Below are 25,148 nucleotides of genomic sequence, written 5' to 3' on the forward strand. Positions count from 1 at the left end.
TGGGGCTCATTTTTTGACTTTGGGCGCGTTTCCAACAACTTTCCCGTGGAGCAATTTGAACCGCAAGTAGCTTAAATTGAAGCTGAGAGTGTCTACTTTACGATGCCGGAAGGTACATTCCCGTAAAACGGCCTGGGATTTATTTATGATTTTTTAAATCAAATCTCCACGGGAAAGTTGTTGAAAACGCGCCCAAAGTCCAAAAATGAGCCCAGTTTTCATGAAGCAATGAGTCGGGTAAATGGTCGACACGGCGCTTCACATAATCTCGTGTCATCCACTATTTATAGCATACATCTGTCGCTTATGGCAACTGCAATTTGGGTACAAATTATTTCTGTGCACGTTTATCGAAAAATAACACCACCCGTATTTTCTAATCAACGTCGACGATTAAATACACGTATGATAATAGCATGCGCGTGGTCGAAACATATAATACATCGTTCCTAATTACTTTATTAAATAACAGTGGAACAACTATATGTAACAACGCTGTAACGGTATATGTTGTTGAATAGATTTAAGAAAAGTGCTCCCTTATTTCGATATGAGTATGGGAGTCGGGAACATTACAGTTTACAGAGTTTAGCTTCATCCTAATCCGATATCTAATGCACTTTATCAGGAACCCCAAGTTCCCGAGGATAAGGAGGGTCACGTACTTTCCTGATTTCGAGTACATTGATAAGGGATAATCCGGTTTCGATCGCGAACGATTTAATGAATACTCAGAGAAAAGACATAATCCGTCATAAGATACTGCGAGAGGAACGCGGTCTCGTCTGATCCGAAACGGTTCTCTTGTAGCTCTCACCGAGAACGAAGCGTACCTCGTCCGAATATCGCATTATATTCAGGCGGTATAGTTCTGCGATCAACAATAACATGAACATATCAATCACTAAGTGGTAGCTCCGACCGACCAATTGTTTACAAGTCCCTCGAAGCGGTTCAGTGTTCCGAACTCGCTATCTTATCGATGTATTTTCCAAATTAATCGGTCCGTTACGTCTATCGAAAATACCGTCGTTAATCGTGGTTGATTCGAAAAGTATCATGCATGATCTGCTAATGTAATATTAAATCTATTCTAATCTGGTAATGTAATTATTTCTGGTCATAAAAATATTAAAAAGGTCTTCGTTATTAATTTGAAACATGATGTATTTGAAGAATATTTTACCATAGTGCAACATATCGTATTACCAATTTGATCATGTTTCGTACTGCAAAATAAAATCGTAAATTTAGCCGAAAATGGAAGAATATTTACCTAGAAAATTAATTAACGGACGTATGTTCTGAATCTATTTTACGAACGATTCGATTTTGCACAGAGTTTCCTTTCATTTGTTTCTGGTGCTCATTTATTTTCCAAGCAGGATATCGGAACGGTCTGTGTTATTAATTTAAAACATGAAGTAACTAGAAAATATTTTATTATAGTGCCAAATATCGTATTTCCAATTTGTCCATGTTTTGTGTTGTAGAATAAAATTGTAAATTTAACCAAAACTGGTTGAATATTTAGCTAGAAAATTGATTAACGAACGTATATTTTTAATCCATTTTACGAACAAGTGAATATTCCCGTAAAAAATAGTATCAATCGAATAGGATATTCAGTCATGCCATGTTGTGGTTGTTTTTATACTTTCACCATGAGGTATCGGTGTTCTAGTATTCTGTATAAAATTGTAGTGAAATCGGTGATTGTCGTTTCTGAATAATCCTTTGTTAGAAAAATATAGGAAACCGCTTAATACTTTTCGCGTTGATTAAAAAGGACGCAGGTTGAATGTGCTCTGGAAAACAATTGAATAATGAACATGTGTTTTGCCGATCACAGAAATTCTCTTCTACAATCGCGGATAGACGCTTTAGTGAAAAAAAGTAACGGCGTTGCTGAATGTATAAAAGCATTTATGAAACACGTTCGTTTATCGATCTAATAAATTTCGTTGCGTGCCAGCTAGTAGACATACGTTTCACATGGAATATTTATGAAATAATTATTTAACGGATTGTGGCAACGCCACATATGATTTATTGAAACGCGCGTTCTAGCCACTGTATGTATTACCCAATGAACAAAGAGACATCCTATTTTCGTTATCGTTCTCATCAGCATTCTGTTCAACTACAAAAAGAAAGAGCCTAACATTTTCCAATGTCTTGAATTTTTTAATACATTCATTATCTTAATACACGGCTTTATAAATAACGAGAGAAACAATTGTTAATTTTTTATTGGTAAGCATTTCAAATGTACGAAAATTTTGTTGTGACATCTGTTTCAATAGCCATTGATGCACGAAGATTTTCCTAGTTGCCACGAAGTCCAATAAAATCGAAAAGATTGACTTACTCCCTAACAGATCATACTCCTATCGAGTAGTTTCGCGAGTTCTTTGGCGAAATTAGTTATTTACGAGCTGCCGCGAGATCATCGGAGACGATAAAATTATTCCGCTCGAGTGGAGATATATTATAGTTATACTCTTGAAGCCATAAAACAGCTACGTAGTTGTCACTAAGGATCACCAGTCGTTCCCCAAATCCATTCGCGCGACACCCATCATAGCGTGGGAATCGTTCAATCAATTCCCGCTCATCACGCCGGGGAACATTCGGGTGACTTTAAACAGCAGCCATTTGTTTAATACCCGAAGTCTCGTCAAGGTTTCCGCTAAGCACAAAGCACCGGGACACGCCGGGGATTTAACGAAGCCAATTCTCCGCTTCCTTCAGTGTATTTCCGGCACGTTTGGTAACGTGGACTCATCTTCCGTCCCGGTTGAAACAATAATTTGTTAACCCCCTCGACTGACTCGGTTGGATCTTCAATCTTCCGGTAATGACGGGACGATCTCGCGTCAAGTCACTCGCCTAACCCCGTTCAACATTTCCCTCGACATCTTGGAAATTGTTTCTTGCTTATTTATCTCCATTACGTAGAAATTTTGCCACTTTTGCAACGAATTAAACATCAATTCGGGTATGATGATTTTTATAATTTTATATTCAATGAATTTTACAGAGAATAGACGTAAAGTGATTTACGAGATATTTTCCAAAGAAATTATGCAATGGTTCTTCTAATACTTTTCAGATAATTTGCCTGAATTAGTATTATTAAAAATCAATTATTGTCTTATTAAAAAGTCTAATCTAATTCTAACAAAGCAAGAAGAAATATTTTGAAATTAATGAATCGGTCGATTCATTCCGAAGAAAGGAAGTTCAAATAAGCCGAATCAATAAAACTTTGAATTCGTGGACTATAAATGGGAAGGATACAGGTGGATATGTATTAAAACGAAAAGTAATTAAAACCGTATTGAATATAAATCACATTTAAATAAAACAGAGCTCCGTTTTAATATTCATGAAAATAACATTTTTTATGACTTTCGTTACATTCAATTCTCTTTCGTAAAATTATGAAAAACCGAATATTTATAGAGATTTTACAGCACGATTTAAAATAACAGATGTTCGAATGAAATTTATACTTTTCGCGTACATATTGTTGGCTTATTTTATATTAACATTGTTAGAGAGATCAGATGTTTCCCTGTTTTAACACAAAATACTGCATTAATACAAAGAAGATGAAGTAATAATATTCTTCCATGATTTTAGTATCTCTCTTTGTTAATAATTCTGAACACTTTCACAACAGAGTTCTCAGAAAGCAGAACTCTTAAACGAGAAAGCTGGAAATGTTTGTCAACTTCGTTTGATCTTTTGTTGCGTTCTGGTATAAATGAAACAATAAACTCACGAAGCAAATAGAACAACATAAGCGAGGACTCGTTTGAAAATCTTGCAACCCTTGCTTTTACAATCCATCGTTCGTTTTTTTTTTCTAACATTTTTTCTCGTAGCTAGACTGAGTCGCGCATTTTAAAATGCTACAAACAGAAGCGTCTCCACTTTTTCGAGCCAGAGCAACGCACGGGAATAAAACGGTAAGCAAAACGATCGAGCAATTCAACGGTTGTCGTGCTTTTTGTAATTAGTAGAGATACAGCGACCGTCCGAACACTGCCCGCGATATGAGCAATTGTTTCTTCAGCGTACAATTCTCGCCGGAAGGTTAATAATAGTCTGTGCCGAAAACGCCGCAGCGAATCTAAAGCACACAGTATTCAAAATTAGGTATTATGTGTTGGCATAGATACGCTTCATAAACTAGAACCCGTTGGGGATAATCAATTGGAGTGGGAGGGAGGGAGGGAGGAGGAGGAGAGAGAAAGAGAGAGAGAGAGAGAGAGAGAGAAAGAGAGCAGAACTCGTCTGGTTTGTGGTGTGGGGGGGAAAAAAAAGTTGCGCTCCAAGAACTTTCCCGACGCTGTGATATGACCGAACAGCTACTCCAGCAATTTGTCTTTCAGCTATTTCTACATTCTCTGACGTGATATCGAGGGTCTTGTTCCTGTACTTCGAGCACAGGAACGAAACTAGCTTCGGCCACTATCGGCAACAACTCGACGGCGCTCTTTTCTCTATATCGGAACTAACAAGGGAACGTATTCCAGTTACACCGATATTTCTCTCCTCGTTGTATAGATTTATTTCGGACCGCTTGTCAACGTACGTCGGCTACAAGCACCAACGTTTCATTGGGAACAATATCTACATCAATGTTTTGTTACTCGGATATAGATCTCTATCCGGGTGTAATTTTAATATGAAAAAAAGCAATAAAGGTCGTGTAACAACATTTATTCATATGACGCATTAATTTTAAGAAGATCGAAGTTACATCTGCATTCTATCCGAGAGCCCTGGCAGGACATAATTCTCAAACATGGATTTTTCTCGAAAATAGTATCTATAGTATCTACAAACGGGTTTCACGAATAGTTAATAATCCTTTGTGAACGAAACAGAGATTTCCAAGAGTATGATCAATATTGTCTAAAATAGTAGCGTATCGAGAAAGCTACAGCCGAAACGAATATTTCATATTAAAATATTAATATTTGGCAAATACTTTTGTAACTTCGTTGCTCAGTGTGAGTGGTTACTAAATTGCACGTTTCTCATTTGCCAATATCGGAAAATATTTTTCGCGCATACCGACAGCTTCAAAACGAAATTATCCATAAATACAATCGTTTGTTGTCCCGTGCTCCGGGTATTCCGAAAGATTTTTTATCGATCTCCCGATTAATGTTTTCTTTCCTGCGCTCTGTGCGCGGTTATCCTGAATTCGGCGCGAACATTTCCCTGCACTTTTATTTGTCAATTTTTATACATGCATCGTTTGCTTAGCAAAACTGTAAACAACTGGGAAATACGAGGGAAAATACTCGAAGTATGCGAGCGTAAATCGTCGAATAGTCTTCCATTACTTTTACAATGGCAATAACAGTAATAAAAGACTGATTTCAAAAACTGCTTGTTACCGCGGAAAACGGACTGTGGCGTTCTTCCGGTTCAGAGTCACAGTTTTTATTCTGTAAATTAAAAACTATCGTGGTAGGCAACGACAACTGGAAAATGTGGAACGCCGACAAATTTATGGCTTCAACAAAAGCTGGGTAATTTTTCGTGCAGCTGGAGACCGAAATTTTCAAATGACCTATTTCGTGTCGGACACCTTTTATGCCGTAAACGAATGTTTAATTAAATTTATCGAACGCCCGCGCATTCGAGGATGATCGACTAATGTGTCTGATCATTGATCGGTGATCTTGCTTTCTATAAATACTATTATACCAACGTTACAATATAACTTCCAACCGGGAGCAGGTCGTTCCTATAACGCATCGATATCGATAGGCATCAAATCATTGATACAAATGAACCGCATTAACAATCGGCAGTAATTACAAACAGTAATGTCAGAATGTCTAAGACGAAGCGATGCCTACCGAACTGATCGTTTTAACGAAAGAATTATCCCCCCCCATTAATAAGAGTATCAGCGCCTAGAACGAGAATGCGTCCAATTTATAGTTTCCGTCGTTAATCATGCCGAAGAACTATGACGTAATAAATTTAATTAAACGATGGATGCACTTCTGCCTTGCCGTGTACCGCGTCGAGTATTACATTCAACGGGATCCACTCCGGCGATACGATAGTGCACGCGTTAATCATATTCAAAGCCCAGGATAACAATTCGTTATGTGTATTAAGCGGAAGTCAAAATATTTGGTGCATTAGCACGCTGAAGAAGCACGTTAAAGTATGTTCTACGCGCGCACCTCGCCCACGCAAGCGTGTTTCGAATTCCCTTGACCGGGAGTCACGTTACACTAAATTTTCGAACACGACAAGAAAACCGAGCACCGTGCATTCTAATTTAAGTACGCGTGCGTATGCGGTTGCTTTGGGACCAAGCCCCTTATTTTTGGCAAGCGCGATGCAATGGAAAATTGCATCTAAATATTCTCACCCTCCTGTCACGCTATAATGATGCGAGCCACGAAACTTTTCCGCTGAAATGATTCCCCGCGCAAAGAAGAACAATGTGTCCGAAATGTTTGAAATATATTTGAAAAAATTGCCAGTCCTATCGATAATCGGAAAACCAACTTTTTTGCCGTCTATAACACAGCGTGAAAGCAAGTTGCTTAAAATTTGTTGCCGGTAGTCTAGTCAGCCGGCAGCCAATTGTCATGAACAAATATTCGAGAAGTGGAACTTGTTAGTTATGATTGGTCTCCGCTCGCTGCCGTTCGATAACGCAAGTTACTCGCGACGCACCCGGGCACGCTATAGCTAGCCGAACGGTGCCGTCGCATCCGTTGAGTGCACCACTTACTATTCCGGCAAAATGTCCTTTCGAACCTTAAATGCACGCCTCTTAATCAAGATCCGCTGCCGCGGTGGCGAAGCGCCGCCGGTCCCGAGGAATTTTCGTTAACGGCCGGTGATTAAGTATGCGCGTGCGGCTGAGTTCGAAACGTTAAACTCTCTCCTCTCGCCTGACCCCCCGCGCGCTCTCCTCTTTTTGCCCAATTTTTCCATTTTTTCCGCTCCCTCCCTTTCGGCCTTTCGTTCTCCTTTTTGTCCAACGAGCTGCCGAGAATACTTTGACCGTACTTTCCCGACACTTTGAATAACGATGTAACCAAATCGATCGGCTGGGACCGGACACTATTTCCAGTCGAGTTTCTGCGTTCGCTCCTGTGCGCCGTGATTAATCACTGACCTGATAGCTTCATTCGCGGACCTAACGTAAACCTGACCAGCGGAGATAGCCCAGAGACAGATCGTTCGAGCGCGACAAAGGAGTTTGCCTGAACTCCTTTTTTTTTTCGGCGGAATTAACGAGCCGAGGCTGATCCGTTCGTCAGCGAGAATCGATGTGCTTGTCGTGTTGCATTATACTGCACTTAGGCTCTTGGAAATCTGTACAGTTGCGCGAGAACATCTACACATTTTCCCTGACGCAGGTGACGATCGTGTTCGTTCGGTATCTAAAATTCTCAAACGTATCACGATCGTTTCTTTATCGCTAGAAATCGCGGAACAGAAACAGTAAATTGCAACTGAAATGGAACTAAATATTTATAAAATTCTATAATCTGTCTGTGTTTGCAAAATCCAAGGAAACGATTATTCGCCTGCTTTCCTCCGGCTCTTATCGGAAGGAACACCTTTCAGTCAGCTAAATAAATTTTTGCCCGAAATTGCCATCTCTTATAAAACAATCTATGAAAAAGGGAATTTGCATACAGATTCGTGGTCTAGTAATAAGCCTGTATATGCACGAACTTCCGCACTCTACTTATCAACAGCGAAGCTGATACGTTTCCGTGTTTATGCAGGTTCGACTATACGGACAACGATTTCCAGCTGTTCTTGTGTTTGTCTCTACCTTACCTGGTGAGGTGGTATATAACTTAACTAAAGTCAACGATAACTTCTTCGCTGGCGGGATCCGGTATACTCAACGAACACCATTCCGTCGTCGTTTAGAATCTTTGAAACGTTTTCGTAATTTGTTACACTTTTCACTCGTTTTAACTTCCGAAAGATACATATTTCTAATTAATTATGCGGTCTTTATACCGTTCGATATAGTCTAGATCTTTCCTGCAATACCGCCACCATGATGTGCGCGCGCGCGCGGGCGCGCCGGCGAATTACACGCTTGGCACCTGGGCGATTCACGCGTCGTTACCTAAAAATTAATTAGCTGCTCTATTTTGATTGGATTCGCCCTATCTAATTCTGTGCTCCCGAAAATCTAGCGGCAAGTGGTCAAATGAAGAATAATTTACGCTCGCATATCGTACGAATATCTAAAGAAAATTTTACTTTTCACGATCGTTTTCCTAACAATGACAAAATAATACGCTCGACTTGTTCCCGTGATACCGAATAAAATATCGTCCTAGCACGTGTTATCTTATTTTCTGAAAACAAAAAACCACAGAGCGCAGTTCGCGATGAAAAAAGAAGGAAAAGAAAAAAAGAGGCGCCGTAAAATATTTTCGCGCAAGCTTCCGTTTCCAAAAAATTGATTTAAAAAGCACGCATGCGACAGAACAGGATTTAGCCGCCGCCGCCGCCGCCGCCGCCGCCGAGTACTTCCGTAACTGATTGCTTCCGTCTGTCATGGTGTTCCTAACATTGACAGTCCCACGGTCCGAATAATACAACCGGTTTTTGCAGAGATTACACGGGAACAATCGGGAACGGAATTACACGATGTCCAAGCCCCGGTTCTCGTACCCGAGTCCGACAAATGTTCGAAATCAATTTTCTTGGGAACGCGTTGTTCGACAAAATTAACACCGAATTCTTGATTCGTTTCCGCGTGAACAATATACACTACGCGATCGTGTTTCATAGACCTTTCGCGACGATGAATCGCGTGCGACTCAAAGAAATTCGCCGGAAGCAAATTACTAGGCGATTAGAGCTCGGCTGCCGTTTCATGATCTAGTAACGCGGCCGTTTCAACGTGTTGCAATACAACGGCCACAATATAATTAAAATTCCTACGCTTCTATTAAAACTGATCATCTCTAATAAGCGTAGTAATGCGCACGGAACCTCAATTGCAACAGGGATTAACGTACACACTCTATTACTAGCTGAAATTACAATGTAAAGGGCAACGGTGCCACGAATGCGGTCATTTGCGCCGCCGTATAATGTAATTACACCTTACCACACAATTATTACAACTGTCGATGACGTCTCTATCGTTTGCGGATCATTATAGCCGTTTGCTCGCGGAACTAAACCGTGGAATGATCATTTTCAGATTGCGAATTTTCTGCAATCGTGACGGAAATTCATTGTGCTACAAGTAAGTGTGTGATGTACTTTAAACGTTGTTCAAAATAGCAATCGAAAGTATAAAAATATAATTAATTCGTAATTTATTGAAATTTATATTTTGTCGGATGCATCCAATTAAACCAGCAAGCAGAAATGGAAATAATTCAATGCAAGAGGTAACGACGTTCGTTCATACGATTCTGCATACGTTCTACGAATAATTTAATCGAATGCTAAATAATTTCTAAGGTATTTGCATCGATGAAATTAGCACAACTTTTCAATGCTACATAAACGCGAGTGCCTCAAGGGTCCAAACCTTCCTTTATTCGTCTGCAATTATTCCACGAGTTCTAGTTGCATTATGGTACGGCAAGTTTTTCTTACTATTTCGATATATTTTCCAGTTTATTCATCATTAAAAGTTTCTAGGTCATCCGACTTCAGCTATTTTACAAATATTTCGTCAAGTGCCGCGCACACCCGCCGACGCAGTTTGTTTCGAACTTGTGTGTCCCGCGCGTTCGAAAAATCAGCGAAAGTTCAGGTTCAGGTGACAAAACCGGTTCCGCACTTCTGTCTCTGCCAGTTAGAAACAAGATGCCGCGACGACGCCGCGAATGATTAGAACAATGAAAATAAGGTTAATTAGGCGCGCCCATGCCCCGTGCGCTAACGGAAAAGAAGTCAACCGAGGAAAGTCAGCTTTGACCTAGTCTCCGGGAATTGCATAACCCTTCCGCGTCGCAATGTTAATTAAACGTAGAGGAAAGGGATCGCTCAAAGTCGAGCAAACGCACTAATATAATATAACGATCAAATTTCATGGGTTCGATAATTAATTTCATCAAGTGTGAGCATTGAATTAGCCCAGTTTTAGCTATGACGAAAATAGAATTATAGTGGCGACTATGTCTCCAAACAGATTTTACAAGCCTCGGAAAATTTCGCTCGTCCGCGTATAGTTGGAAACGTCATGGGAAATTATGAAAACGCTTCCACGCTTGAGAATACTCTCAAATTTATAAGCTGTCGACCTAAATAGTTGCGAACAATTCATTTTGCGAGAATTGTCAATAACATCACGGTGATTCGATACCACTTGAGAAATATACACGTTATCCATTGAAAATTAATTGTTTCTATATCAATTGTATTCACCTCCTTACACTCCAACTTATGCAAATCAAATCAACCCTCTTGCAAGTTTCATGAATTCCTCCGCAAATTAAATTCACTTTTTTGAAAATAAAATTAACCTTCCATAAACTATAGTTGATCAATGGCTGTACCAAAAATATAGTATTATAATATAAAGAAAAATGGTATTTTAGTTATGGAAAAATTTCATTCGCGCAAAATCCAGCCGTGCCTAAGAGGTTAAGAATGGTTTCGCAGCATCGCGTCCCACAAATCCAGCCAGACTCTCAGCTCGCTCGCACGTTTCCGCGATCCCGAGGAATCCGCGCCGTAACTCCCTCCGATAATCCTTCTAATACCGAGTAACGTCTTCCATAATTATTCTTTACAATCTCCGCGATAATGGTAATCATATCAGAAGGAGGAAGTCTGGGTGTGTTGCAGAACAGGATCGCGGAGCTTCGTTAGTCGATCCACGTCCTTTCGGATGGAAATAACAAAACTAATAAACTTCTTAAGGAACAAAGTGGCCGGGTGGTACGTTACACGCCAGATTTGCACAGGAAATTGCGTACGGCTTGCTCTCGTTGGATGCACTCCGGATGACGGGGTTAACGGAGAACGAACCCTTTGCTGCGATGCAAAGCGATGCAGTGCAACGCGCATAGCGGTCCGAAAACCCGAAAACGTAGCCGAGACACAAACGATCCGATTTTTAATTGAAAATGTGAACTTACGAGTTACTAATTATTTAATTTACAATTATTCGGATCGTAAAGATACATTCGTCGGTTATTTATTCAATATATGTATTACGCTAAAAGGAGAATAAATATCTTATTGTTACTGTTATAGGAGTTCTTAAAATGGACAAACGAGAAAGTTTATTTTTTGAAAGTTCAGACCACGTTTCCAGGATTTGGGACCACTGTGTGCGATGCAGCTGCACCATCTAAGACGGCCTACTACGAATAACCCACGAACACGATGAAATTCCGCGTGCACCACCGCTCGCCCCATTTTTTTCGCGAATGACATCGCCCGCATAATACGGCTGCCTCGAGCGACGAGCCGCAGAGAAACTCGTAGGAGGACCGACCGCGAACGCGGAAATGAAGTTTAACCCCAAACGGGAGCACGGTGGAACACTTGTTATCAACCAGGACTGTGACATAGAATTTTTTGAACGCCGACGCAATCGGCTTTATTGCCACAAGACTGGCCCCTAACGTTGAACTCCTTCTCGCGGCAACGCTCGCACTGCCACGCCAACTACCTCAAACATTTCAAACAGTCTCGAAGGAATTATTTTTGATGAAAGAAAAATGAAAGCGTTGCGTCCTATGGCACCGATTCGATGAATAATGCGTAACTGTTCAGACAGTTTCATTAACCTTTGAAATGGCGGTGCAACAAACTCATTATCAGTTGATCAGTAGTATAGACGCGCTGAAACAATAAATAATACTTTATCGACACGATAGAGATAGAATGTAATACAGTTTGAATATTAAATTGTGACAAGTTAAATGTTTATGTCAAGTTACGGATCTCGATAGATATATTTAATAATAGCAATATTTGGACGCTTGCAAAGATTAATGATTGTTCTATAACATTTTATTTGCCGACAATATAGACTTCTGTTTGAACGGCAGTTCAGAACGTTAAACGCATCAATTTACTAAACGAGAACGTTCCCGAGAAATACCTGAAATCGTGTTAAACAATCATCGTTATTTCATCAATTTCACGGCTTTTATTTTGTATGAAAGTTAATACTTCCAGAAAGAACTACTCTGTACTAATTTACAGATTCATCAATTTAAAAATCTTCCTTTGATTCTCTAGTCTTACATGCATTTTTATTTAATGTTACGAACACTTGGATAATTATAATTTTGTTTATTTATAGAGTAGCAGTTTAATCCGAGAGAAAACGCCGACTTCCCGTGCAAGCTTTTCATAAAATCGTGCGTAAAGCGTTAAAAGGGTTGGAAGTGCGATTATTAAATGAAATATTTTTCCGTATCCCGTAAATTATACGTTGTTCTCGAACAATGCGTTAATTTACGTTCTAGGAAGTGCTTAATCTAACTCCTATTAGTAAATGTGTTAATTACGCGTTTACGCACACCTAGGAAAACAATGGCGACACGTATCTCAAAAGCGACTACCACTGACTTAAACCTAACTACTTCGCCGGCTAAACTTCTCACTAGTAAACTATAACGTTCAACGGTGTATCTTCATTGCAACGCTTAACTGTTGTAATACCATACGATAATAACGTAAGCGACAAATGCTTTCGGAGCACGTAGTTTCGTCTTACTATTCCAAACTGGCGTTGAATTCATTTTAAGCCGTTTAAATGCTGCTCCAAAAACTAAGCAACAGGTAATTTAATTGACCATTATTCTGAAGAAAAAAATCAACTCTCTGAACCAAGAAAAGAAACATCATCCAAACTCTATTGCGTATTGCGTATAACTTTTCGTATTTAACTATGACACCTGCTACAGAGACGGTGCTAGCAATTTGCTAAGCTGTAGATTAGATACGTTATCTGTAGATTAGATATAGATTAGATTTGATAAGCTGTAGATAAGCTTGTAGAATTAGCTGCTTTTAAATTGGAATTAGCAGAGGGAAGAAAATGCTGATAATGCAGACTTCCTGCGCGACAGTATTACAACGAATTACGTTGACCATAACTACGCGGCCGTATGACCAAAATCCTTCCTTGTCCAGCTGCCAAGTTTCTTTTCTTACGGCGGCTATCCGAATTGTTCCGAGGCATTACATTCTATTAAAACAAGCCGTCTCGGTTCGTTACCGGCATCCCTTGCTCATGCGAACGCAAATTTTCAACGATCTCTCCCGGAAAAATTTAGTGTGACCCAAATTTCCTATTTACGGCCGCTAGCGGGACTTTAATTTAAACTTGCACGAATCCTTTTTTTCTCCCGTTACGTGAAATACACTCACGTATAAACGAAAGAAATGTTATTTAATTTCGTTCACTACGTCCTTTACCGTTTCGTGTTTCTAGGACGAGATAGAGGCAGGGGGAGAGAGAGAGAGAGAGAGAGAGAGAGAGCGCTACAGAGATATGGTTCTCTTTAAAAGGTTTCCGAGCTGCGAACTATCCGATATTAATATAATTTCGTCAACGAGACTCTACAATTACGTGCTGGCAAGTAATACGCTCTATTTTTAATTTCTGCCATGCGTTCAGTTCTGCGACAGGATATTTAAATACGGAACAGTCAAAAATGTCGTTTCTTCACGTTCATTCTTTATTGTTTCGGTAATAATTCAGCAGATTTTAGAAAGCTGCACAATATAAAAATAGTCCCGTCTCCTCTACGTTCACGTTTCTATATTGAAATTTCCGAAAAATGCAGATCCAGTAATTAATTTTCCACCACGATGTCTCTATTATACAAGACTTTCTACTTTCAGAAATGGCTCCACGGATGCGCATTCTCGCGCCCGGAAATTTAGATAAAACGTTCCGAGGTCATTACGTACTTGCACCTTCTTGTTTCTCGATTGCGTTCGTAGGACAAGCATAGACCGACTGTCTGAGATCTTAATCCACTTCCTGGGACTCGAGTAATTTTTCTCTGATGTAATCGCCACCGAGATATCATAACCACTTTGCCTGATACCATCGGAAGTTATATATATTCGGTGGAGTCTGGAGACTGCGAGAGCTGGCACTCACCAATTCGGCTACACGTGTTCACATTTTTCACTGCAACCATATTCTCGCAGAGAGAGAGAGAGAGAGAGAGAGAGAGAGAGAGAGAAGCCATTGCGGCCAAACTGTTACATCTCAGACAAATTTCAATACCTTTTTTCGCTTATGTTCTAATAATAAAACGAGCTGTTCTCAGGAGAGCAACGTTTACAAATAGTTGTATTGCGCGGACCGAATAAAAACCTAAAATTATAGAAGATAATCGTATCTTCTCTTCCCAAATTGTCCATTTTCGTTTACAAGCTGAGGAACAATTGGAGAAAAATGATTACGGGTCGTTAAAAATTTGCCGCGATTGGAAGCAAATTCATTGAAAAACCACAACGTAGAAACTTGTTTACTTTTGTTCCACTTACCCCGACGACGCTGAAAAGACTCTAGCAAAAACGTGCATGTACAGCCTTTGTTAAGCGATAGTTAGCTCTTAGCTTTTTTATATAGCGCTAGAGCGCAGAGAAATTACGCGAAACGATAGAGGCAGTAACTTAACGAAACAACGAACTTGTTAGCAATAACAGGATGTACTAAAACTAACGAGGGTATGGAAGCTACCTATGCTTGTACCGTTGCCAAATTTTCCTGCTAAGTTTGTAATAATTACGGAATTTATTCATCAGCAGTTACTATTTCGCTGAACAATTCGTTTTGTCCTTTGCCAAACGTTATTCCAGCGGAATATCCATGTCCTTGGATATTAATTTCAGTGTAAAACGGGAAATTCTAGCAAGTTGTCGTCCCTCTGCATTCAGTTCTCGCAAAAGTATTTGGACGCTGGTATAACACTTTGACTTCTATGTCCGAATACTTTTAGTAGTCCTTGACAATCGATAACCATAAAAGTGAGCCGCGAGGCTCCAATAATTGTATCTCTTCATCCCAAATAGTCTGTTGTTGTTTACAAGATGGAGGGCAATTGGGAAGAATTTCAAAATTCCTGAATCTTTGCAGTAATCCCCAAGTAACCGACTATTGTGTTGTGTTATCCGGAAAGTTCGTGTCGATTTTCCATCACTAGTGGCTGCTTTTCCCGAGCATTCCCCGCCTTTAAGGCTGAAATCTCCAACTCTAAACTTAGCGAACCACTCGTGCGCAATTCTTTCGGCTGGAGCATCTTCTGCGTAAACACCGCATATCTTATTTCTCGTTCGTCTGGCACTTTTTGCCTTTGCGATAATAAAATAACACTAGATATCTCAAACTGACATTATTTTTTTCATCGTCAACAGTCTACAAAACTGACACAAGTGAACTTATCCTGTCTCCTTATATATTCAGATTTTCCCGAAAACTTCTATTCTATTTATATCTAAGCGTTTAACTAAATGCAGGCAGACAATAAATATAAATCGTCTTTTTTATTCTTAGAAATTATTACAATCGAAAAACTTCTAATAATTGTAACTAAGAGGAAAAAAGTACGGCAAGGAGTTAAGTTCCTTATCTGCCTAGACACTTTGCCAGCCACTCTCTTCTTCGCCCAACTTTTTTCGATATTCCGTGTCCTTTTTTCCCCCCACGTAAACGCGGTTGCGTTTGAAAATCGTTGGATTGGACATTCAGAAAATTGCTGGCTCCTTAAGTAAGCTTTGCGTTGGAACAGTAACTAGCAACAGTAAGCCACCAGATTACTTGTTTGCTATTACCCGGTAAAAAGAGGTAACATTGCTATAACCGGAGCAAGTAGGAATATAAAATTTCAGACGCTTCCGTATCCGTTTCACGTTGCTTTTATTTTTCAATTACAGCTCATTGTTGCGGAAAATCAAACACTTTAAAACAAGCACTTCTTAATTGTTTACATTATGTACACCCGAAAGGTCTCAATGTATTAACGAGTCTAATAACTGTTCTTATTCCAAGAAATATTGTATTCTAAAATACAATCGTTAATCTGTAGTTAGACTGCAGAATTTTAACGATTCTTAAAACTTGTAGAATGTTGATAACATTCGCGGTCTCGCGTGTGAATGCTTAAACAAAGCAATAAATATCTCCCGTGCAGCAAATCTGCATAAAAAGAAGTTCCATTACAGAAGAAACTGATTAGATCGCGGTGACACCTCGTCGCGTAGTTCTCGTACAGGCGTTATGCGCCGATGATAAATGCGAAAATTACGATAGCACCCCGTTGCACAAAGGGACACGAATTCGCTTTAGCACGTCGGTTGTTTTCCATCCCACCGTGTCAATTCCGCAATCATTTCCCCGTATCAATATCCAGTCGTGTCTTCCAGTGCCACACGCTGGAAATCATTTAACCGTCTCGTTTTGTCGGATCGCTCGTTCGCGCGGACACACGTCCCGCTGTGGCCGTGATAATACTTTCATTTTCTTTTTTTTTTTTTAAATGCTGCCGGAACCTACTTCGATTTCGAACAAATGGCCGCGTTAAAAATCAACCGACGCGTTCGCGCCAAAGGAAAATCCCCGGAGGACAGTGTACCGAGACGAAAATTCGTTCCAGCTTTATGCACCGTTACGATCGCGCCGGTTACGTGGAATGCAGTTGAACCGAACGAAGAGTTTCTCGCCCGTTAGCGAGACATTGTTAACGATCTACTCCTAAGAGAAACCACTTGATTGCCTTTTTTGTCCGCGCGAGCGAAATATCAAATTTTAAGGGATACTTAACGATAGCCACCCTGCATGTAGTATCGTGCTTTAAAGTTCTCCATATAGATCATGAATACACAAAGATCCGCAATCAAAAGCGAACATTTAAGTTGGTACTTTATAGAAACGGTGGACGAAAATGCGATTTAAAATGTAATAAACGTTTACCGAGGGAATTAATGGTTAAAAATTGCAACGATGAACTGTGTTGGATGTCTGTGAGATCACATATTGTAATATACAATCAGTATTTATTCCATCGAATATTTTAAGCGAAATCGGAATTTACAGGAGTAACGCGTGCCCCTAAAATAAATAATTTAATCGCTTTAATAAAACTTGAAGCGTCGAATCAATGCGGTAATATTTACTCGTTTCGGATAGCAATTGTTCCATATGTCCGTTATGCTAGAATATATTTGCTACGTTTTTCGTGCGATATGTTTGTGGATCAATTGCCGAGGAGGAATGTAAAGAGGAATTTATCGATTCCATCATACGCGTTCTCCCAGATAAAGGATGAAACTGGAAAGCCCGTACATTTGCATACGGTAAAATACATAAACTTCTACTGTTTAGACACAATATCGAAATGTTGTATCGCTATTCGTATAATACAGTTAATGCTTCCCATGTTACCGTACGCTACCCCGCGAACGTACATATGTTATAACAACATTTTACTAACTTGTTTTCGTTTCCTACATAAATAATAATCAGCGACGCGATAACGTGCTCACATAAGTACTACGACGCATCAAAATATCCGCTTATGCATTATTCATGCGCCGATCCTGAAATTGTGCCAGATTCTCTATCGATTATTACTCTGTCGAATATGTGCTTTTCTAAAAAATAGACGTATCGAATTGCTAGTCACCGGAGCAGAGATCTTCGTTCCTTCACGCGATCGTTATCGTTTGTCAGCCAGTTGACAATCCACTTTGCAACACACGAACGTATATTTTCTTACTTTCACCTATTCTTCACGTCTTTTGACGTGAGTTGTCACTTCTTCGGTCTTAGTTGCCGCCTCGTTTGAGCAAGATACGGAATTATGCATGGACTTTAAAAGACTCACGGTTTAGTATCTTAAGAAAAGCGGAGAAATTTCAAAGACAACTTCGTTGCATTCGATTACACTTTTCAACGTTTATTCTATTATTTTGGCAAAAAATATCCAAGTCTAGCGAAAACTGAAAATAAACGAAATGACAATGAAACTAAAGCAGTTACGTATATTTTTCAAGTTTCTATTTCAGACTCCGTAACTTATATGCGTGCTGAGAATTTCACCATAATTTGTTATGATTTTTAGCCAATGAAAAACTGTAGCTTGATTCTGCGTTAAACTGTTCCCATAGAATTTTGATCGTGCATGTAAATAACCAACACAAAACCCATTGTTTAAATTTTCGATCGACACTCTGATGAAAAAAAAATTAAAAAACATCGTTTTTCAATTTTTGTTATCCTTCCGATCAATTGTGATTTTTTCAATTTTTGTAGGTATTGTCTGGTCGGCTACTACAGTTAGCCATCGTTGACGAGCACACAAATCGCGAAAAGATGAAAACATTTCGTGTTTTGACGAATTTTGGAATCGACGTACAACGTTATACGGCACTCGCAAATATGTTTTCTGAAAACTTCAACACCTTTGTGACCAAGCCAATAAATGAACGCTGTTGAAGAAAAAAGGAATGGAAGCATCGGCGAGCCGATTCAGCGCATAATGCCAGCCAACGAAAGGATAATAACAGAGAAGGAAACACGTGTCAACGCATCGGACTCCAACAATTGAACCCCACGATTTAAATACGTGCACTTCCGCTTAAAGAGGATCGTTTCCGAGCAGCCGGTGTTTCGGTGTGCACGAACCCTCATGCGCCGTGTCGTTTAGCACGTGATCCGCCGGTGAATGGAAACCCTCGCATAAAGGGAAACGATCCTAAGAAAAAATACGTACAGTGTACTTTAGCGCGGCTAGCGCCCGTTCAACGATAAGGTTAACTATAGGCAACCGGGAGCTTTGAATAACTAAAGTGAGAGTTAACTAGAAATCCCGCGCTTTGATTATCATTCCCCCCTCTGAAAAAAGGAGCGGTTTTATGATTTTCTTCTGTTTTCCTTTTTTCTTTCCGCGGAGCGCTCTCTCTCTCTCTCTCTCTCTCTCTCTCCCCCTCCCCATTCGAAGCGGAGAGGGGGCGCAAAACTTGACTTAATGAAAAGAACGGTTTCCATGCTTGCTCCTTCTCTTTTCCTTTCTTCTTCCTCAACAATGATATTTTTTTTCGAATGCGAATCCCCTCGCGTACAGCCACCAATGGCTTCGATCGACTATTTCAACGCACGAGCGAATAAGAGTCGGGAGTTAATAAGTGCGAAATAGGATTTTCCACGGAGTTTCGCAATCGATATCGACTCGTACCGCTTTTTTGTAATTTCTCGCGTTAATCTTGCATATACGGCGAAACGAACGAGCTCGTAGCGTCCGAGCTTTTTCTTGCGAATTCAGTGATACACGATATAGGTGCTTGTAAGGTCAAATTCGGTTTGGTGCCGTTGGTCGCCGACGAAATCGATGGCTAACGTTCGCGGATAATTTTGCGATATCGGACGCGTATTTTGGTGAACAGCGAACAAAATCGAGAACCCGGGAAAATGACGAGGTAAAAAATCAAACCGCAGGCAATGAGTCGATTGTCGTTGCAATAGGAACGGCAATGATCGAAGAAGATGCGGGGAAGTGTGCCACGCCGGCACTATCGCAAAATAGAGAGGAATTCCGAACACATTAGTCGCGCAAGAGTTGGCGGATGCGCGATGAGCAATCTGCAGCATCTCTCGAGTGTTTCCGCGGCGCGAATCCGGGGTGGTGCGCACACATTTTCAAACGCTTGTCGAAGAACAAACGACGCTGTTCTTTCCGCACACGTTGCCGAATTCCCGGCGAGATAACGCACGTGGGACATACGTTCGCGGGGACTTTTCTAAAAAAAAAAAAAAAAGAAGGAGCCGAGTTCGCGCGTCGCGGGAGCTCACCGCGCTCCGCTCCTCGCTCCGAAAACATTACCCTACATTCTAAAAGTTCAAATAGTTCCCGCCACATGCCTGTTACTTCTCCTCGCCCCTCCTCGACGCGATAAGAACGTGACACTGCGACGAATAAAAATAACGAGAGCGTTCGTTGCTTGGCGCGGCTTTCGGCCAAAGAAAAACTATTGCCGGATTAGCCACGGGTCAAGTTCGAAATCGAAGGACAAGCGGACAGTTACGGAAAAACGAGTCGTAAAAATCTTGGAAAACACGTTTCACTATTTTCATGATGAAAGAGTTGCCGAATAATTCAACAACAATAATAAATTCTAGAATAATTGTGAGAAATGAGAACAAAACTGAATTTAATGATTTTTCTCTCTTATAGTAGAAAGAAACATAGAATGAGTCAGCTAGAATGAATTATCCAAATATCTCTATGGAAATTATACACGTACTTTTAGCAGCAATAATAATAATAATAATAATAATAATAATAATAATAATAATAAATATACTTTCGTACTGTAGATCTGACGTTTTCATTAAGCAATAAAAATAGATTTATATTTTTGTTAACTCTCAAAATTAAAGTTACATATCAAAGTCATTTCTAGATCGTTATTCATAATATTTGTTCACCATCGTAACTGCAAAGATACTTAAACGGCAACCTTTAAGGTGAAGCGTGCTGTATATTTAATCATCATTAGAAAACACTTTCAGAAGATCAGGTTACAAGAATATCGAGACTCTTATTAGTTTGATAACAGAGAACACAGTTTTCCTACTCATTGAATGGTAGGGCCTGAACAAGTTGCTAGAAATTAGGTATTAACGCAAAACTAGGTCACTTCCAGAGTACAAATTTCTCTGCTGTAATGGCAAAAGTATATATTTAACCTTCATTAAAGAACAGATCCAGGAGAACAGTTCACAAGTATCTTAGGAAACCTGTCATTCCGATGGAAAAAGAACACAGTTTTGCTATTTATAAAATGAATAGGTTAGAAGCGTAACTAGAAATAGGTACTAGCACTAAACGAGGCGGCCTACATCCTAGGAACTGGACAGATATAGTAAACATAATCTTTATTAGCTGATATGAAAACGTGAAATTAACCGGTCAAAACAAAATTTGCTATTTTATTTATTACTTTGTTCTGCTCAGCCTTTTTGTCAACCGATAAACGGAACTCATCGGCACATGGCTTCATCCATATAAAACACCCGTGCAATTAAAACTGTACCTAACAAAAGGTTTAGCATCTTGCGATATGATTTCACTCACGCGTTAACTAGCACCACTGTGTTAACAAATTCTTACACAACAAAGAAGATTTATAATTATTGCACGTTTACATTAATTCTAATTTGCAAATATCGACATCCGAAGAATTGAATTACGAAGAAAGAGAACAGCATCGACTTATAAGAAATTACACTGAAATCTTCGAAAGGAGTTGAATCAAAACATCCCCGAAATCACCCTCGAGGCGCACCAGCGTCCGCACCAAACAGACTACGTCTCGCCTGAGTGTAGCAAACACACGAGGAACCTCGTAAAACGTTGCTAATCATCGGAGCATATTCCACAGTTTAAACAATGCACCTCGAACACATGTCTTCGAACCCTCACCGCACGTTAAAAAGAGAAACTCTTCGAATACCGTTACACGAGGGGATGACGACCGCCTCGCGTTCCAGCCGACAAAACAGCCAGTAACAAGTTAAGAAACCAGATGACACGAACCTTGAACGTATCCCAGTAGGAGGAGGCTGCACAGTAGCCAACATCGTACCATGGTACCCATCCTGCAGTGGCACTGGACACTGAATCGTGACGACCGCTGTTAGAGTATACCTCCTTATCACTAACTTTCGAGTATCACGACCACATTCACGCACCGTGACGGGGCACACGGTTAATCCACTGAGTGTCACGTTCGACGCTCAAACGCTGACTGGACCGGGACCGAGTGACCCGGGAGAATCTGGGCAACGGTGACGATGATAACGACAATGACAACGGCAACGGCAGGTCTCGCAACGTGCGTCGAGACCACGCGGCGATGCGTGCTGGTGCACCTTCCGCAAGGACGAACGAAAGCAAACTGAGCCACTATTCGCTATCCGAGTTCGTATCCGTCGGCCCACCACCACCCCTCCCCCTGCCCCTCTTCCACCTGCCGCCCCCCGAGCCCCTGAACAGCGCCGCCGTACATGCACTCCATATACCGAGGGCTCCCCTCCACAACGAGGGCAGCAGCAGGAGGAGGAGGAGGAGGAGGAAGAGCACCTCCCCCCCCTTTTTCTTTCCCGTTTCCCCGGGCCCCCCCGGTGTCTCCTCCGCCCCCCCCCCCCCCCCTCAACATCACCCTCCTTCCACCTTCTCCACCCTTCCGTGGCTCCCTTTTTTTTCTCTATCTTTCTTCCTATCTTGTCTTTTTTTTTAACCGACCTTATCGAGCACCGCCGATGCGCCCGGCTGATGTCATAAGTCCCCCACCCACCTGGTCGTACTACCTACCGGTACCCACTTACTCCAATGTGTCAATTTATCGCGCTTGTTAGATTATCGCGCGCACCGCGAATCTCCTTCTACGTTTCACTTCACTTGGACGGGTTCAACCCTTTCGATCTCTGCGCTTGTGGGGGTACGGGTCTCTGTGTCTGCGGGCGGGGTGGGTTTCGAGGGGTGCCGTTCCGCGACTGACACTCGGGTAATAATGGAAGGTGATTGTTTGCATTGGTGACCGTTGAGAGGATTCGTGCGGCTTGGTAAGTGGCGACGACAGTTTGGTTGGTGGATGATTTTTTCGGAAGTTTGAGAGTTTCCAGCGTTTGCTTGTTTTTCTTTTTTCGACTGATTGGAAGTTTGTCTCGTTGGTGGAAGAGCTTTGTTTGATGATTTGTTAACGCGGAAACGGATTGCTTGGGTTGTTTTATTTTCGTTTACTCTGGTAATTATTTACCGAGGCTTAGTACGAATGTTTGAACATTTAAATGAACCTTCGTTGTGTCGCTATAGAGAAAGGTATATTCATTTGCAATTGGTAATTTGAATCTCTTAAAGTCCAACAATTATGTCGTTTCTACAATAATTAAAATATCTTCTTCTAGTATATTACTGAGATTATGAAACTTCATTTGCTTAATATTACTTCGCAACCTTAACGTTCTCGCTGAAAAATCAAATAAAATGCTACCGCGACGAAAAAAAGTGATAAAAGATGCTTAATGAATTATTTTCATCAATTTTTCTAATATTATTAAATTCTTGATAATCGAAAATTCGTATCCCGAACGAAATTAGGATTACAAACGTAAAATTCTACGAAACATGTTACCAGCTTTTTTTAAGCGAAATGTGATCCGGCTTGAAAATTGCTATTGCTACAATATCTTTTTCCGTCAATGAAACGGATTTGAAAGCGCTCACGATCGCACAGAGGGGATCTTACCCGTTACGAATATAGTGCGGGATTTCCAATTTGCTTTGCACAGGAAATGACGAAATATATACGGTCGGTGTGCAAAGTATTCGTACACCTTTTAACGCGGAATAACTTTTTTTTAATTCGGACTAAAAAATCGCATTTTAAAAATTGCCGTCGGTTTTCAAAAATGCATTTTCTATATCACGATAACTTATTTACATGCTGAAACTTTCATTGAGAACGGTTGACGCATAGTTAAGCTACAGTCGTCACTCGATCATGTAAAAATTACATGCTTTCGGTCGAAATTCGTGAGAAACTGCGATTTTCGTGGTGGAAGACAGCGTATCATTTAGCAGTTGAGGAAGTCGAGATTGTACCAACAGAAATGACTAAATAAGTAAATTGATTAATTCTATAAAACCGCCCTTCGTTACGGAGATAAAAAACCACATAGCAATTTAATCGATCTTGGAATGATCAGACAAGCTGCAGAAATCGAGTATTACAATTCGATCGAATGACTCTTCCGGATCGGCTAAATTGATGCTCGCTACAAAATATACGCCGGTATTTTTATCCTGGACGTAATCGGTGATTGTGCGATACGATTTTTAAATAGATCTAGAGGGAACGGAAATGCACGAGAGTCTTTATGAAGTACGCAAACAAGATAAATATTTCGCACTCTCCGGGCCGTTAACTGTGAAGTATTTTTACGGTTTGGTTGTTTAACTGTCACACTTTGTTCTAGTACTCTTTCGTTGTTAGAGGGGGCTTTAATATCGCACCCGATTTTACCTCGCGCGTGTCCGCCATTTCGAACAGATAAAAACAGGGAATTCCGCGTTTGAATCGGCCGCGCGTACACGCCACCCCTCATAATTATTCGAACGACTTCAAAAGTTCCGAACACCGGAATGTTACATTCGAAAAACAAAATTATTTCACATGATAAGCTCGACACTAGACCGACGCGCGGTGTACAGTTCTCCGCAAAAATACCAGACACTCGATGCGCGATTCGATTACCCTCTATTATTTAAAAAAAACGAATTAAATTAAAGCGTACGCTGCGATTTCCAGTATTGCCGAGCACAAAGCATCGTATTTTCACTGTTTAATAAACAGCAGTAAAACCATTCTTGCAGTAGAACGCGCTTCCATTTTATCGCTGTACATCGTAACGCGCGACCGAAAAATTCTTGACCTGTTCCATTCGTTGTCGGAATTTCCGCATTATTCGATCCGACACGTAAAAACTTGATACCGTTTAACAGCCACCAACGATCAAGACTCCCGATAAAATGATTTGTGTCAACGATAACGGGATTTTTCCAGCCGTATTGCCGAAGCGGAGCCCAAACGTGAAATCCGTACTGCCGGGATAATTATGTACGGTACTGTACGCGCCTCCGTGTATGTATTTAATGGTTCGTTGGGACTTTTTTGGATTTTTTCAGCCAACCACATCCACGGTACTCGGCGTCGAAGCATAATAGGTGAGTTTCATTCAATTGCTCTTATGGAGTTTCGAATGCTTGGGACAATCATTGCAATTTCTATGGGACGTGGAAATTTAATGCAAAAATGATTGTACAGGACGCACATACGCGGCCGACGACAAATTCGCTTAAATTTCAGGATACCCTTCGGTGACAGGCTTTCAAGAGCATCCCGCTACGAATGAAAAGCGGAATACTTAAAAATAAAGAATTTTGAGAACACGATTGTCGACGCAAGAACGGTATTGACGAATTTGTCATTCTCGTTCAATGCCGCAGGTATTTCCTACGCAAATCCTGACGCTGACAGCTCTTTACTGCTTCTCGTGGGTTCGTTCGCGTTTTCTTGCTTATTTTATCTTTCGTCAGAACGATCCGCTTCTTTTA

At 40.6% G+C, this 25,148-nt stretch overlaps 1 protein-coding gene across 2 annotated transcripts in view; it reads right to left on the bottom strand.

Moving 5' to 3' along the window:
* Window positions 1-21,908, bottom strand: part of LOC144475039 (uncharacterized) — a 367,552-nt gene extending 345,644 nt beyond the window's left edge. For both annotated transcript variants that reach the window (XM_078190562.1, XM_078190561.1), the window contains exon 1: window positions 21,570-21,908. In XM_078190562.1, the coding sequence (XP_078046688.1) occupies window positions 21,570-21,630 (61 nt within the window). In that variant the 5' untranslated portion in view covers window positions 21,631-21,908. The remainder of the gene's footprint in view (window positions 1-21,569) is intronic.
* Between the last annotated feature and the right edge of the window lie 3,240 nt (window positions 21,909-25,148).

This window comes from Augochlora pura, chromosome 9 (assembly GCF_028453695.1).
Source record: "Augochlora pura isolate Apur16 chromosome 9, APUR_v2.2.1, whole genome shotgun sequence".
In the NCBI taxonomy this organism is placed as follows: Eukaryota; Metazoa; Arthropoda; class Insecta; order Hymenoptera; family Halictidae; genus Augochlora; species Augochlora pura.